The 17,563-nt window shown below is 48.3% G+C and overlaps 1 protein-coding gene across 2 annotated transcripts in view; it reads right to left on the reverse strand.

The window, feature by feature from the left end:
• The window catches only part of traf2b (Tnf receptor-associated factor 2b), a 121,566-nt gene that overhangs the window by 63,866 nt on the left and 40,137 nt on the right, over positions 1–17,563 (reverse strand). For both annotated transcript variants that reach the window (XM_038781711.1, XM_038781710.1), the window contains exons 2-3: positions 5,202–5,280; positions 2,685–2,783 (exon numbers count right to left, since the gene is read on the reverse strand). In XM_038781711.1, coding sequence (XP_038637639.1) covers positions 2,685–2,783; positions 5,202–5,280 — 178 coding nt within the window. The remainder of the gene's footprint in view (positions 1–2,684; positions 2,784–5,201; positions 5,281–17,563) is intronic.

Below are 17,563 nucleotides of genomic sequence, written 5' to 3' on the forward strand. Positions count from 1 at the left end.
TGATGCACAGCACGACCGCTGAGCGGCCACGGACCCGGCATTTCTCCGGGCTGTATCAGCAGCTAGAGCCGGGTGCTCTACGCTGCCTTCCTGCTAGCCCCCAGCAAAACAGGGAATCGGTGGCCATTTTGCGCCAGTTTCTCTGGCGTAACACGCCACTGTTCCCACACTAAGGTGGGGACATAGTCTCCAAATTGGAGAATCCAGCCCAATGTATCTCCTCTTGACCTTCTCTGTTCTAAAGGAAAACACAGTTTTGTGACATGACTAAAGTCTATCATCCCTGGCACCATTCCCTTGCTAAGGCCTGAACTTGTTTCCCAAAGCGCGATGTCCACAAAATGGTTACCATACTACAATGGTACCTAACCAGCGTTGAATCAAGATTCAGCATAACACCTTTTGAAAGCCCATTTACACAACTCCAATTTCAACCTACTCTTCCTTATCTCAAAGAATTCAATCCATCAGTCTAACACAATTTGCCTTTATAACATATCCAGACTTTCATTTATTATCCCATACTTTTCTAAATGCCACTCAATTTTGGGCTGGTTTATTGTTTTCACACATCCAACTGCTTGAGGGGGCCGTCTATTCTGACTGTCTGCCCCTCTTCCGCAGCAATGTTCGTTGTCAGGTGTCTCTGGAAAGGGAGCACGCAGTGTCCACCAGAATGATTGAGGCTTTCCGTGCCCAATAGGCAACGCGGGGGATGGAGTGTTTTATTGGCCCAATCACATTGTTTTGATGTTTTATTTGCAATACCGTTTATGTGGATGCAGTAGCCCTTTAAGGAGCTGTGTTTTCATTTATCCCTCAATCTGTTGATTTAGTTCATTTGGTTATGCAAAAGATGCACAACCGACTACTAGGCTGTCTGGTCTGTAGTTTTCAGTTTATCGGCTTTCCTTTTTTTTTTAAACAGGGGTGTAACATTTACAATGTTCCACTTCTCTGGCACCCAGCCCTTTATCCAAGCAGAACTGATCTCTGCAATTTCCACCTCAGTAACCTGGGATGGATCCCAATTGAACTGGATGACTTGAGCTTCAGCACTGCCAATTGTTTTTGAAGTATCCTCTCTATCTGTTTTCACCCTGATGTGGAGATGCCGGCGTTGGACTGGGGTGAGCACAGTAAGAAGCCTTTACAACAACAGGTTAAAGTCCAACAGGTTTGTTTCGATTCACTAGCTTACGGAGCACTGCTCCTTCCTCAGGTGAATGAAGAGGTGGGTTCCAGAAACATATATATATTATCAAAGTCAAAGATGCAAGACGATACTTTGATGTGGGTCTTTGTTCCGCACATATATGTACGGCCACGACCGGGACCTTGGATTCATGTTACATTACATTCACTACCCACCATCTGGCCTGGGCTTGTGAAATCCTACCAACTGTCCTGGCTTGAGACAATTCACACCTCTTTAACCTGTGATTATCCATCTCTCCAGTTGCTCCGTCTGGACCTGTAAAGACTTAATTACCTACAACGGCTCGCATTCAAAGTATCGTCTTGCATCTTTGACTTTGTCTATATATGTTTCTGGAACCCACCTCTTCATTCACCTGAGGAAGGAGCAGTGCTCCGAAAGCTAGTGAATCGAAACAAACCTGTTGGACTTTAACCTGTTGTTGTAAAGGCTTGTTACTATTTTCACCCTGTAAATAGTCACTGCTGCCTCATCCTTTACTGCCATTGGAAACATCTTCTCTAGCGAAGGCAAATGCAAAGTATTCATTTAGAGCGGCATGGAAGCGCTGTGGTCAGCACTGTCGCATCACAGCTCCAGGTTCCCAGGTTCTATTCCCAGCTTGGGTTACTGTCTGTGCAGAGTCTGCACGTTCTCCCCGTGTCTGCGTGGGTTCCCTCCGGGTGCTCCGGTTTCTTCCCACAGTCCAAAGATGTGCAGGTTAGGTGGATTGGCCATGCTAAATTGCCCTTAGTGTCCAAAAAGGTTGTGTGGGGTTACTGGGATAGGGTGGAATGTAGGCTTGGGTGGGGTTCTCTTTCCAAGCACTGGTGCAGACTCGATGGGCCAAATAACCTCCTTATGTACTGTAAATTTTATAATACTCCAGCCAGGCCCTCTGCCGCCACAAAAAGATCTTCTTTGGCTAGTCCCTAATCAGACTTTAACTACCTTTTTATTATTTATGTGTTTGTAGAAAACCCCTTAGGCTCCCCTTTACATCAACCACTATTCCATTCTCAGACCCTCTCTTTCTCTTTGTATTCCTCTTTCTGAGATCTCCTCTGTACTTTATATTCAGATTGGTTGTCTGCGCGAGTCTGAACCTGGAAACTATCAAAAGTTGCTTCAGTTTACAGTTTTTTCCCTTTCCTTAGATTTCGCTCCAACCCTAAAAGCTGCAGAGGGTGGGAGGGGGGTCATTCTTTGCGTGGGCCTCTGACAGCGAGTGTTAGCCAGTGATTCCTGGAAGGGAAAGTTCAAGTCCATCATGGCCAAGTCAAACCCTAGCCTCAGCCAATGTCTATACTCACCTAGAACGCATCGGAGAGCAATAAAGAGGAGGAATTCTGCCTGATATTCCATTCCTCAGCCCAGAACAATATTTACATAACACTGGAGGATGTCATCAGACCCGCTGTCCAGTTCCAGACATTTCAGCTTTCGCTTCAAATTTCCCACTTCGGTTTTAACTCTTTCTTCTCACCTCATATTCCTTAATGGTGCCTTTCCAAGTGCAGCCCTCATTGTTACAAACTGCGGGCAAATTATCCAGTTCCCTGCGAGCTGCGTTGTCCGGGAATGCCTAAAGGAGGGAAGAAGATACAACAATTCCAGGAACTTGCCGAGCTCACCATTGTACAGTGATCTGGATCAATAAACTGGATCAATATTGGATCAATAGCTGCTGAGGAGTGGGTGGGCAGTCTGTGACTGAGAAAGGGGTATTTTTGCAATAGGGTGTGACAGAGACACAAGCCAGTCCGGCGCAAATGGAATAGGTCAATGTTTATGCGCCACATGAATCTCCTCCTATCCTGCTTCATCTATCTTTCTTTTCCTTCCATCCTCATTTTTTTTATCTACCTTCTCCTTAAATGCACGGTGGCACAGTAGTTAGCACTGCTACCTCACAGCGCCAGGGACCGGGGTTCAATTCCAGCCTCGGGTGACTGTGTGGAGTTTGCACATTCTCCCCGTGTCTGTGTGGGTTTCCTCCAGATGCTCCGGTTTCCTCCCACAGTCCAAAGATGTGCAGGTTAGCTGGATTGGCCCTGCTAAATTGCCCTTAGTGTCCAAAGACGTGCAAGTTAGGTCGGGGTTGCAGGGATAGGAGTGGTGTAGTAGGCTTGGGTAGGGTATTCTTGGTAGGGTTGGTGCAGACTCAATGGGCCAAATGGCCTCCTTCATCATTGTAGGGATTCTATGGATTTTTCATCAATGGATTTCTGCTATTTCTCTTAACTATTCCATGTGGTGGTAGGCTCTACATTTTAACCACGCTATTCTGAACTCCATATTGGATTTGATATTTGACGCCCCTAATTTCAGTCTCCACTGGTGAAATATCTTCTCCAAGACAAGGTAGATCAACAACATGTACAGCATGGGTGGGAATCTCTGATACAACCATTCTCGAGGTGGACAGGACAGCTTATCTCAACCACCACATGTACAGCAGAATTACAAAATCGACAAATGCAGTTAACTTTTCAGAAAAAGCAAACTCATTTTGTGCTGTTACTCAGCTTGATTCCTATACACTAGGAAAACCAAATTAACCGAATATACTTCAACACTGATGTTTCTAATCTGTTCTCCCATACTGCTCCTCTCATTGACAAGCCTATAGCCATCAGTACTGTACTCCAATGTTGTAGAGGGACTTTCCACTACAGATATCCTCATATCAACAGACAGTCCGAGCTAAGGCTAGTAAGCAGATGACATCACTTGCTTAAAGGATCCCTACAGTGCAGAAGGAGGCCAGTCGGCCCATCGAGTCTGCACTGACCCTCCGGAAGAGCACACTACATAGGCCCATGCCCTCACCCTACCCCCGTAACCCAGTGATCCCACCTAACCTTTGGAGCAATTTTAGCATGGTTAATCCACCTAACCATCTTTGGACCGTGGGAGGAAACCGGAGCACCCGGAGGAAACACACGGGGAGAATGAGCAAACTCCACACAGTCACCCAAGGCCGGAATTGAACCCGGGTCCCTGGAGCTGTGAGGCAGCAGTGATAACCACTGTGCCACCATGCCAAACCTTCTCCTGAGTAATGGGACACAAGACATGGGGGCTGTGTGCTGTTGATCTCCCCCCATTTCCAACAACAGAAAAGGTGACTGGTTCTATTCCCTTTTAAACAGTGCCTGGAAGCTGGGGCAACCTTGCCTCTTACCAGCATTCCCTTGGCTTTGTTTGCAAGACCACATTTTTATTGCACTTTATAATGTGGAAACATATCTCAGTGGAGTCAGAGGAACACAATCAGGAAAATGGAAGAGGAGTAATCCAGAGAATAACCGAAGGCTTGGGCAATGAGGTAGGCATTAAAGGAGGAAATGAAGGTGAAGAGGCAGAGAGGGCGGCATTTGAAAATGTCAGCCAAGGTGAGTGAAGGTGGTGATGAAAGATTGGGCGGTTAAGGTGACGCTAAAGTGGACAGAGTTAAGGGGGAAGGCATTTGTGCAAGGGGTCTATGGGAATGGAAGAGGTTAAATAGATCAACATCTTCATGAAGAAAGCCCTGAACTCTAGTTGCTGTCCAACATTACATGTAGCATGTTTAATAATGCAGAATGAGTTTTACAAAACAGAGACAAAATAAATGACCACATACAAGAGGAACTGTTTTATGATGAGGCAGTCAGTTTGTGGAACAGAATACCGACATAGGTGGAAAGAACTTGAATGGGTTTCAAGCAGGAACTAAAGTTCTTATAAATATCTGGGCATCAAGATGATCGGAGATTCACCAGAATAAGGTGGATAGGCAAAGTGGATAAGTTTCTCCCCTCACACTGTTACCACCTTACTAAGATCTCCATTACCCAATCCAAGTTGAAAAACGTCAATCTATCTGGTCTCAGATGTAGACCGGGGCATGTGTGCAGGGTTTTGCTAATACATCCTGGTATTCCCCACACTGAGATAAAGGCAACTCCTATTATGTTCATTGTCCACAGCATTTAAATCGTCGAGGAAGTTCACTTACCGAGCTGGCATCCAAAAGAGACAAAGATTCTTCATAAATGTCCTCTTCGATGCAGGCTGCACATTTCTGCGGGCCAGCGCTGAAAAAAGGAACACAATCAGCCATCCAAATAAACCAGCTCTGAGAAACCCACTCTCCAATCCCAGTCCCCTCTCCTGGAGGTGCCGGCCGCTGCTGGGCCTCAGCTAAGTGTCCTTTAGCACCTCGCCCATTGTTCACAGGACTTCAGTAGTTGCTCATAGAATTTACAGTGCAGAAGGATGCTGTTTGAGGAGGGGGGGGGATGGGATGACCTACCGGGGGAAGGCCCTAGTGGCCAGGTCTCTGGCACTGAGTCTGGCTCCGTGGCTCAGCAGCGATGGGGGGAGACTAGAAAAGCAGTAGTGATAGGAAACTCAATGGTTAGGGGAATAGGTAGGAGATTCTGTGGTCGCGAGCGAGACTCCCGGAAAGTATGTTGCCTCCCGGGTGTCAGGGTCAGCGATGTCTCGGATCGAGTCTACAGGATTCTTAAGGGGGAGGGGGAGCAACCAGAAGTTGTGGTGCACATAGGCACCAACGACATAGACCCTCATCCCTTTTCTTAGCTAAAATGAAATTTTAGGGAGTTAGGTTGGAAGCTAAAGAGCAGGACAAGCAGAGTAGTGATCTCAGGATTGCTACCGGTGCCACGTGCAAGTGAGGCAAGGAACAGAGAGCGAGTGCAGCTGAACACGTGGCTGCAGAACTGGTGCATGAGTGAAGGCTTCAGATATGTAGATCGTTGGGATATCGTCTGGGGAAGGTGGGACCTGTAAATGAAGGACGGATTCCACCTAAACTGGAGGGGCACCAATATCCTGGGTGGGAGGTTTGCTAGAACTCTTCGGGAGGGTTTAAACTAGTTTGGCAGGGGAGTGGGAACCAGAGCTATGGATCAGAGGGTAGGGTAGCTGTTGAACAGGCAAGAATAGTATGCAGCCAGTCTGTGAGGAAGGATAGACAGTTGATGGGGCAAAGTTGCACTCAGTGGAATGGGTTAAATTGTGTCTGTTTCAATGCAAGGAGTGTCAGGAATAAGGGAGATGAACTTAGAGCATGGATCAGTACTTGGAACTACGATGTTGTGGCCATTACGGAGACATGGATTTCACAGGGGCAGGGATGGTTATTAGATGTTCCAGGATTTAGATGTTTTCAGAAGAATAGGGAGGGAGGTAAAAGGAGGGGGAGTGGCACTGTTAATTAGGGAGTGCAACACAACTGCAGAAAAGGAGGTAGTTGAGGAGGGTTTGTCTACTGAGTCAGTATGGGTGGAAGTCAGAAATAAGAAAGGAGCAGTCACTTTATTAGGAGTTTTCTACAGAACCCCCAATAGCAGCAGAGAGATAGAGCACACACGGGGGGAATCTTGGTCTGTTATTTTTTTCTGCTGAGTAGACCTTTTCTCATTTCTTTCTTCATCCCTTGATGTTGCTATTATCATAGAATTTACAGTGTAGAAGGAGGCCACTCGGCCCATCAGGCTCTTGGAAAGAGCACCCTACCCGAGGTCAACACCTCCGCCCTATCCCCATAACCCAGTAACCCCACCCAACACTAAGGGCAATTTTGGACACAAAGGGCAATTTATCATGGCCAATCCACCTAACCTGCACATCTTTGGACTGTGGAAGGAAACCGGGAGGAAACCGGAGCACCCGGAGGAAACCCACGCACACCCGGGGAGGATGTGCAGACTCCACACAGACAGTGACCCAAGCCGGAATCGAACCTGGGACCCTGGAGCTGTGAAGCAATTGTGCTATCCACAATGCTACCGTGCTGCCCTATTTACTCATTCACTCCTCACTTGCCACCAACCTTTGTCCCTTTATTAAACTCATTATCACCCTAGTTGTTGCATTGTGAATTGTTTTATTATTTAATCTCTCCTGCCATTCATCCATCACAGTTTTCCTTTCGTTTTTTTTCTGCCCCTCCCCTTTCTACTGCCTTGAAAACTCTTTCCATTTCTTTCGCCAGTTCTGACGAAAGGTCATTGAAACGTTAACTTGGTTTACCTCCGCAGATCCCGCATGACCCGAGTGTTTCACGGTTGTTTCTGTCCTTGTCCCACAAATACACCCAGAATTCCTTTCCATACTGTGCAAAATAATGATCCTCTCACCCACAAACAAGCCCACCCTGACACCCCCACTCACAAGATAGTCTATCTGCTACAAATAACCCGCACAACATACACCAAATCCTACATGCATCTCAAAACGTGCCCCCCCATCCTACACACAACTCCCATTCACAAAATACTTCCCCTCTCCCAAATGCGCCCATGCTCAAGGTACTTGTGGCGGCACGGTAGCACAATGGTTAGCACTGCTGTCTCACAGCGCCAGGGTCCCAGGTTCAACTCCGGCCTTGGGTGACTGTGTGGAGTTTGCACGTTCTCCCCGTGTCTGTGTGGGTTTCCTCCGGGTGCTCCAGTTTCCTCCCAAAGTCCAGAGGTGTGTCAGTTGGGTGGGGTTACGAGGTTGCAGGCATAGAGTGGGGGGGGGGGGGTTGCTCTTTCAGAGGGTCGGTTCAGACTCGATGGGCTGAATGGCCTCCTTCTGCACTGTGGACATTCAATGATTCTGTCCTCTTTGACATACACCATCCGGATTTGGATTTGTTTATTGTCACGTACACCGAGGGACAGTGAAAAGTATTTTTCTGCGAGCAGCTAAAATAGATCACTAAGTATATGACAAGAAAAAGAGGATCTGCTTGGGAGAGCTGGCAGAGCAGCTCCACGCTCCAGCACCATCTTGTTTCAAGCATCTATATCTCCCCATGACAAAGGTTGCTTTAGAATGCACCTGTGGAAGACCTTAGGGTTTACTAAAATAAAGGTGCTGTATGGAGACAAATTGTTGTTTGTTCAGGGACTGGTTTAGCACACTGGGCTAAATAGCTGGCTTTTAAAGCAGACCAAGGCAGGCCAGCAGCACGGTTCAATTCCCGCTCCAGCCTCCCCGAACAGGCGCCGGAATGTGTCAACTAGGGGCTTTTCACAGTAAATCGACTTGTGACAATAAGCGATTTTCATTTCATTTCATTTGATTGAGGAAGTTAGCACTGCCTGCCTGGTGCTACCTTGTACACACTGCAGCCTCGGGAACTACAACAATATTGATACAGGTTAATCAGCTCTGCCTTCTGCAGAACGGGCAGTTTGCCTCAGCTTTGCACATGGTGTTTACACAACATCAATTGTCCACAAGTCACAATTAGAACTATGGCAACAGTATATTCATCACACATTCATTTTAGTAATGCCACATGAGCACTCACAGACTGCAAGTACAGGCATATCACATGTAAATTTACTTAAAACATCTGCCACATTCAATAACCCAGGCATTCACAATGATCACAAACACTTGCTTTATAACAAACAACAAAGAAAGTACAGCACAGGAACAGGCCCTTCGGCCCTCCAAGCCTGTGCCAATCATGATGCCCTAACTAAAAACCTTCTGCCCTTACTCAGTCCGCATCCCTCTATTTCCTCCCTATTCATGTATCCATCCAGATGCCTGTTGAATGTTGCTAATGTGCCTGCTTCCACCACATCCTCTGGCAGCGCGTTGCAGGCACCCACCACTCTCTGCATGAAAAACATACCCTTTGTTTAAGAAGGATAGCAAGGATAATCCAGGGAACTACAGGCCGGTGAGCCTTACATCAGTGGTAGAGAAATTACTGCAGAGAATTCTTCGAGACAGGATCTACTCCCATTTGGAAGCAAATGGACGTATTAGTGAGAGGCGGCATGGTTTGTGAAGGGGAGATCGTGTCTCACTAACTTGATAAGAGTTTTTCGAAGAGGTCACAAAGATGACTGATTCAGGTAGGGCAGTGGATGTTGTCTATATGGAGTTCAGTAAGGCCTTTGACAAGGTCCCTCATGGTAGGCTGGTACAAAAGGTGAAGTCACATGGGATCAGGGGTGAGCTGGCAAGGTGGATACAGAACTGGCTAGGTCATAGAAGGCAGAGAGTAGCAATGGAAGGGGGCTTTTCTGATTGGAGGGCTGTGACTAGTGGTGGTCCGCAGGGATCAGTGCTGGGACCTTTGCTGTTCGTAGTATATATAAATGATTTGGAGGAAAATGTAACTGGTCTGATTAGTAAGTTTGTGGACGACACAAAGGTTGGTCGAATTGCGGATAGCGATGAGGACTGTCAGAGGATACAGCAGGATTTAGATTGTCTGGAGACTTGGGCAGAGAGATGGCAGATGGAGTTTAATCCGGACAGATGTGAGGTAATGCATTTTGGAGGGTCTAATACAGGGAATATACAGTAAATGGTAGAACCCTCAAGAGTATTGACAGTCAGAGAGATCTAGGTGTACAGGGCAACAGGTCACTGAAAGGGGCAACACAGGTGGAAAAGGTAGTCAAGAAGGCATACGGCATGCTTGCCTTCATTGGCTGGGGCATTGAGTATAAAAATTGGCAAGTCATGTTGCAGCTGTATAGAACCTTAGTTAGGCCACACTTGGGAGTATAGTGTTCAATTCTGGTCGCCACACTACCAGAAGGATGTGGAGGCTTCAGAGACGGTGCAGAAGAGATTTACCAGGATGTTGCCTGGTATGGAGGGCATTAGCTATAGGAGAGGTTTAATAAACTTGTTTGTTCTCACTGGAACGACGGACGTTGATGGGCGACCTGATAGAGGTCTACAAAATTACGAGGGACATAGAACGGGTGAATAGTCAGAGACTTTTTCCCCAGGGTAAAGGGGGCAATTACTAGGGGCATAGGTTTAAGGCGTGAGGGGCAAGGTTTAGAGATGTACGAGGCAAATGTTTTACACAGAATGCAGTCGGCGCCTGGAACTCGCTGCCAGAGGAGGTGGTGGAAGCAGGGACGATAGTGACTTTTCTTAAAATTCTCCATTTTCACATTTTCCTTCAAAATTTACACCCCACCCACCGACAGTAAACGGTAACAAATACAAAATCAATCCCCTTAACAATAACAACGATCCCATGCTCTCACACCCCAAACAATGGCCCACCTGTCAATATGTGCATCCAATAAAACAAACCCTCCCATGGTGGAAACAAAAAACAAAGGAGAAAAAGAAAAAAGGAAAATGGTCACCATAGAGTCCACCCCCCCCCCCCCCCCCACCCCACACTCAATGCCATCCAATCTCTGAGATAGTACCATACATGATACCCAAGAGTTGTAAACACCACCCCCTCCCCCCTCCCCAACTCCTCCCGTCCACTAACTCTTGTAAAACTCCTCCCCCCAACCTCGGTTCCTTCCTCCCAACTTTCCACCCTGGCTAGACCACTCGGACCCTGTTCTGCCAGGCTCCGATGGCCGCAGCCCCTCCCCCCACCTCACTCCCCGTTCACTGGCCGGCTTAAACCGGCCCGCGTGGAGGCCCCCGCCCGGGTCCCTTTCCCCCTTGCCCGGCCCTAGGAAAGCCCAGAAATCCCCTTTTAACACACAAACCCCGCATATCCACCTACACCCCAAAGAGCCCTCACTTCGAGTGAAAGTCCCATCACTTCCCTTATCCAAATATGTACAAAATTGGCTCCTTTAGCCCACACACCTGCACGCAGTGAAACAAAAAAGAAGAAAATACAGTCATGAGGTTACATCAGCACATGACCATTTCTCAATTTCTCAGTTCTGCCACAGTCCTTCTGCCTTCGCAAACTCCTCCGCTGCTTCCGCCATTCCAAATTCCAAGTCCTTGAGCTTGTAAGTCACCCTCAGCTTCGCTGGATATACAATGCCGCACTGCACCTTGCTAATGTACAGTGCCCTCTTCACCCGGTTGAAAGCAGCCCGCCTCCTCGCCAGCTCCACCGTAAAGTCCTGGTATACACGTATACCAGCTCCAGCCCACTGCACCACCCGCTTCTGCTTGGCCCAGCACAGGACCTTCTCCTTCACACTGTACCTACGGAATCACAGAGTCACTACCCTTGGCGCCTCACTCGCCTTTGGTACAGGCCTCCACGACCGATGAGCCCGATCCAGTTCATACCGGGAGGGATCCTCCCCCAATAGTTTCGCCAGCATCGCGGCAAAATACTCAGTCGGTCTCGGCCCTTCAACTCCTTCGGGCAGCCCCACAATCCTCAAATTTTGTCGCCTGGACCTGTTTTCCAGGTCTTCCATTTTTCCTTGCAGTTCCTTGTTAATCTCCATCACCTTCCGCATCTCCTTCCCCATCGAGGTAAGTTGATCACCGTGTTGCAATAATGTCTCCTTCACTTCCTTCAGCGCCTCCCCTTGCTCCCGCACCTCCGCCACTGCGCTCGCCACCGCCGTCGTCAATGGTGAAATTGCCTCCTCCACCATCACACTCAAAACCTCTCTCATCTCCTTCCTCATTGTCTCCATGTATTTTGTAAACTGCCTTTCGAATTCCACAGCCATCACCTTGGTTATTTCTTCAGCCGTAAACAATGCGGCCTCCCCTGGTGCTCCAGCCTCCATTTTCCTTGGTGACCCCGCGGTGACCTTTCCACGCCCCAACGGACCTTCAGCTGTTTTTTTAACGGCCGTTTTTTTGCTCACCCTCAAAATTTTCCTTTACTGTGTCTTCACTGTGCCTCCTCCGTGCCTTCTCCCTGCTTTTGCCGCCTCCGCAGACCCTGGGACCGGGCTTAAAGCCCCGAAAATGCCGTTCCCGAACGGGAGCCCCCCATTGCGCGGCTGCCTCCCGCCCGCCAACACCGGAAGTCCCCCGGGATAATAGTGACGTTTAAGGGGCATCTTAACAAATACATGAATAGGATGGGAATAGAGGGATACGGACTCCGGAAGTGTAGAAGATTTTAGTTTAGTCGGGCAGCATGGTCGGCACAGGCTTGGAGGGCCGAAGAGCTGTACTGTACTTTTCTTTGTTCTATGTGCTATTTGTCCCACACATCTCCCTTAAACTTTCCCCCTCTCACTTTGAACCTGTGCCCCCTTGTAATTGACACTTCTACCCTTGGAAAAAGCCTCTGGGCGGGATGCTCCGCCGCGCCACATTTCTGCCTCACCACTCCGGCAGGGCGCTATGTTACACCGGCCGGGCAATGGGGTCTCCCATTGTGAGGCAGCCTCCACGCCATCGGGAAACCCCCAGGCGCCGGCAAACAGAGCAGCCTCCAGCGGAGAATCCTGCCCTCTGACTATCCACCCTGCGCCTCTCATAATTTTGTAGACATCTATCTGGTCTCCCCTCAGCCTCCGACTTTCCAGTGAAAACAATCCCAGTTTATTCAACCTCTCCTCATAGCCAACACCCTCGAGACCAGGCAACATCCTGGTGAACCTTCTTTACACTCTGTCCAAAGATTCCATTACCTTCTGATAATGTGATGACCAGAACTGCACGTAATACTCCAAATGCGGCCTAACCAAGGTTTTGTATAGCTGCAACATGATTCCCTAACTCCTGTACTCAATGCCCCGGCTGATATAGATTTTTTTTTACCCAGAGGGCAGTGGGTGCCTTCTTAATCACCTTGGCCACTTTTGAATATTGAATACTGAATACAGGAGTTGGGACATCTTGTTGAAGTTGTACAAGACATTGGTGAGACCGCACATGGAATAGTTTTCAATTCTGGTCACCCTATTATAGGAAGGATATTGTTAAACTAGAAAGAGTGCAGAAGAGATTTAAGAGGATGCTTCCAGGACTTGATGGTCTGAGCTATAAGGAGAGGCTGGATAGGCTGGGACTTTTTTCACTGGAGCGTAGGAGGCTTAGGGGTGATCTTATAGAGGTTTACAAAATAATGTGGAGCATAGATAAGGTAGATGGTCAACATACTTTCCCAAAGGCAGGGGAGTCTGGAACTAGGGGACATATGTTTAAGGTGAGAGGGGACAGATACAAAAGAGACCAGAGGGGAAATTCTTTCACACAGAGGGTGGGGAGCATCTGGGACGAGCTGCCAGAGGCAGTGGTAGAGACAGGTACACTTTCTTCCTTTAAAAAACAGCTAGACAGTTACCTGGGCAGGGTGGGTATAAAGGGATATGGGCCAGATCCCTCTGTATGTTAATGTTCCTAAGGGTTCTGCCATTTACAGTATTATTCATACCTAGATTTGACCCGCCAAAATGCATCATCTCGCATTTGTCTGCATTAAACTTCATCTCCCCTTTCGGTGCCCAAGTCTCCAATCTATCTATATCCTGTTGTACCCTCTGACAATCTTTGGCACCATCAGCAATTCCGCCAATCTTTGTGTCATTCGCAAACTTACTAATTGGACCACCCACATTTTCCTCCAGATCATTTATATATACTACAAACAACAGAGGTCCCAGCTCTGATACCTGTGGAACACCACTGGCTACAGATCTCCATTCCTGAAAACAACGTTCCAACGTTACTCCCTGTCTTTAGGTCTGGTCATCTTATCAAACACTCAAAATAATTAAGGTTCAACATTGTTCAACAGCAAGTTTCAACATTTATCCAATGACAGGGTTTATGACAACAGCACCACTAAACTGGAAAAATATATTTTTTAAAAGGCTAGGCCACTCGGCCCCTCGAGCCTGTTCCGCCATTCAATAAGATCATGTCTGATCTGATTGTAACCGCAACCCCACATTCCTGCGTGACCTCCGATAACCTTTCACCCCCTTGTTAATCAAGAATCTCTCAGGCTCTGCCTTAAAAATATTTAAAGATTCTGCTTCCACTGCCTTTTGAGGAAGAGAGTTCCAGGAGACTCACGATCCTTTGAGAGGAAACATTTCTCCTCATCTCATCTTAAATGGGCAACCCCCTTATTTTTAAACAGTGACCCTAGTTCTAGATTCTCTCACAAGAGGAACCATCTTCTCCGCATCCACCCTGTTGATACCCCTCAGGGTCCAGTTGCCTCACACTCATCTAAATTCCAGTGGCTACAAACCGAAGCTCTGACCTTTCCTCATAAGACAACCCGCCCATTCCCGGTATCAATTGAATAAACCTTCCAACACATTTACATCTTTTCTTAAATAAAGTGATCAATACTGTACACAATACTCCAGATGTGGTCTCACGCGTGCCCTGTACAACTAAAGTATCACCTTCCTACATTTGTAATCCATTCTCGCACAGTAAACAAGAACATTGTTAGTTTTCCTAATTACTGGCTGTACCTGCATACCAGCCTTTAGTGATTCATGCACTAGGACACCCAGGTCCCTCTGCACCTGAGAGCTCAGCATTAACATAAAATGTTCCGGGGAGCCGGCGTGGGTGCGCATGGAGGCTGCTTCGTGCAAGGGCACAAGTTTAGGGGCACTGGTGACGGCACCTCTGCCGTTCCCGCCGGCGCGGTACACCCACCAGTCCAGTGGTGGTGGAGGTCCTGAGAATCTGGGGACAGTGGAGGAGGCTTGTGGGATCAGAGGGGGCATTGATGTGGTCCCCAATCTGCGACAGTCATAGGTTTGCCCCGGGGAGGATGGATGGGGGGGTTCCGAATTTGGCGGAGAGCGGGGATTGAGAGGATGGGGGACTTGTTCTTGGAAGGTAGCTTCCCGAGTATGAGGACGCTGGAGGAGAAGTTTGCATTGGCTGGAGGAAATTAATTTCGATACTTACAGGTACGGGATTTTTTTCGGAAGCAGGTGCCAACCTTCCCACTCCTGCCGTTAAGGGGGATTCAGGACAGGGTGGTCTCTGGAGGATGGGTAGGGGAGGGGAGCGTCTCGGACATATAGAGAAAGCTTATGGGATTGGAGGAGGCTCAAACCGAGGAGCTGAAGCAAAAGTGGAAGGAGGAGCGAGGCGGGAGGAGAAAAGAAGAGATAGAGGAGGGCCTTTGGGCGGGCGCGTTAGGAAGGGTCAATGCTACCGCAACATGTGCCCGGCTCAGCCTGATCCAATTTAAGGTCGTTCACCGGGTTCACATGACGGTGGCCGGATGAGCAGATTCTTTGGGGTGGAGGACAGGTGTGCGAAATGTTGGGGGGGGGGCAGCAAACCATGTTCTGGGCATGCCCAAAACTGAGGGGCTTTTGGCAGGGGTTTGCCGACATGTCCACGGTATTAAATACGAGGGTGGCAATGAGGCCGGAGGTAGCGATTTTGGGGTATCGCAGGATCCAGGAGGAGAAAGAGGCAGATGTTCTGGCCTTTGCTTCCCTGGTAGCCCAGAGGTGCTTATTGCTGGCGTAGAGGGACTCAAAGCCCCCGAAATCGGAGGCCTGGCTATCGGACATGGCAGGCTTCCTCTGCCTGGAGAAAATTAAGTTCGCCATGAGAGGGTCTCAGCTGGCGCTCGCCCGGAGGTGGCAACCATTCGTCAACTTCCTCGCAGAGGACTAATCATCAGCAGAAGGGGGGGGGGGGGGGGGGGGGTTAGGTTAGGGGGGTTAAGTAATGGAAGACCTGCGGGAGAGGGTGGTGGAATTTGCACTACGTATATATTTGTCTTGTTATTTATACTGTTGCTGTTAAAATGCCAAAGAAATACCTCAATAAAACGTTTATTAAAAAAAACATAATCAAATTTCACAGCACAGTTACAAAACAAGGTATCACACAAAACCCCATGAGGAGATATACGGGCAGATGACCAAAAGCTTGATCAAAGAAATAGATTTGAGTGTCTCAAAGGAAGAAAGTGAGCTGCAGAGGTTCAGGGAAGGAATTCCTGAGACCAGGACCTTAGTAACTGAAGGGACAGACACTAATAGTGGAGCGATGAACACAGCGTTGCCCACGAAGCTAGGATTAGAGGAGCAAAGAGTTCTCTGGGGGTTGTGGAGGTGGAGGAGACTAGGGACAGGGAGGAGCGAGGCCAGGGAATGATTTGAAAACTAGGATGAGAATTTTAAAATTGAGGCACTGGGAAACTGAAAGTCAGTTTATCGAGTATTGGGATGATAGAACATAGAACAGTACAGCACAGAACAGGCCCTTCGGCCCTCGATGTTGTGCCGAGCATTGTCCGAAACCAAGATCAAGCTGTCCCACTCCCTGTCATTCTGGTGTGCTCCATGTGCCTATCCAGTAACCGCTTGAAAGTTCCGAAAGTGTCCACTATCACAGCAGGCAGTCCATTCCACACCCTACATCATTAGGCTTCCTGGACTGTCATGTAACCAGACACTGTGCAGTGTGACTCAACTCATGGGTTTACTCCGGGTGCTCCGGTTTCCTCCCACAGTACAAAGATGTGCAGGGATAGGCGAACATGACTAACAGGATTAACAGCACAGTTTGAATCACATTACTCAAATGTTACTCACTAATTCGCTCCACCGATATTTCCAATGACACACATGTGCCTTGTGACAACTGAACCAGACATCCCCGGTCTACACACATGAACCAGACACGATTTCAAGGTGAGAGGGGGAAAGTTTAAGGGAGTTGTCTGTTAACGTTTTTTACGCGGAGGGTGGTGAGTGCCTGGAACGCTCTGCCAGTGGAGGTGGTAGAGGCGGACACGATAGCATCATTTAAGATGCATCTAGACAGATACATGAATGTGCGGGGAACAGAGGGAAGTAGACGTCGGAAAATAAGAGACAGGTTTAGATAAAGGATCTGGATCGGCGCAGGCTGGGAGGGCCTGTTCCTGTGCTGTAATTTGCATTGTTCTTTGCATCCCCGGTCTACACACATGAATCAGACAATCCTCGGTCTACACACATGAACCAGACAATCCTCGGTCTACACAATGGCAATATAACACCGTGCATAGTGATTTAGAAAGCAGCAGATAATCTGCTGCCTGCATTAAAAGTTTGCCATTCAGCCCAAGTCAGCATACCCATCATATTCCCAGCCTAATTCTGAGGAGGAGTATCTCGGAGGAGATTTTGACTCATAATAGAGGCTAACTTATTATCCAGGCATGTACAGACATCTCTTTCCTGAAAGAGAAGCTGGTTTTCGATAACAAACTAGTTATCAAGTTGTGATAGAATCTGAGAAAACCTATACAGCGGAAAGGGAGGCCTTTCGGCCCATCGAGACTGCACCCACCGTCCGAACGAGCACCCCTCACCCACCCTGTCCCCATAACTCCAGCATTGATCGTGGCCAATCCATCTAACCTCCACCTCTTTAAACACTAAGGAGCAATTTTGCACGGCTAATCCGAAGCAGGCGCTCGGAGTGCAGACTGGAGTTGGCGGCGCCCTGTGGCGTCGTTGCTGCTGCTCATCTGTTTGCTCCACAATGCCACAAAAATGGCAGGCTTCTTGGCAGTCCGTGTACCACTGCTTGGTGGTTGCGTGGTACTGCTGCGTGCAACACCCTCCATCCAGGTCCCCTGTTCCCAGTGCTTGTTTGGTGCTCACCTGACTAGAGAAGTGGGGGGAGAGAGAAGACGGAAGGAAGGAGAGA

This window comes from Scyliorhinus canicula, chromosome 21 (genome assembly GCF_902713615.1).
Source record: "Scyliorhinus canicula chromosome 21, sScyCan1.1, whole genome shotgun sequence".
In the NCBI taxonomy this organism is placed as follows: Eukaryota; Metazoa; Chordata; class Chondrichthyes; order Carcharhiniformes; family Scyliorhinidae; genus Scyliorhinus; species Scyliorhinus canicula.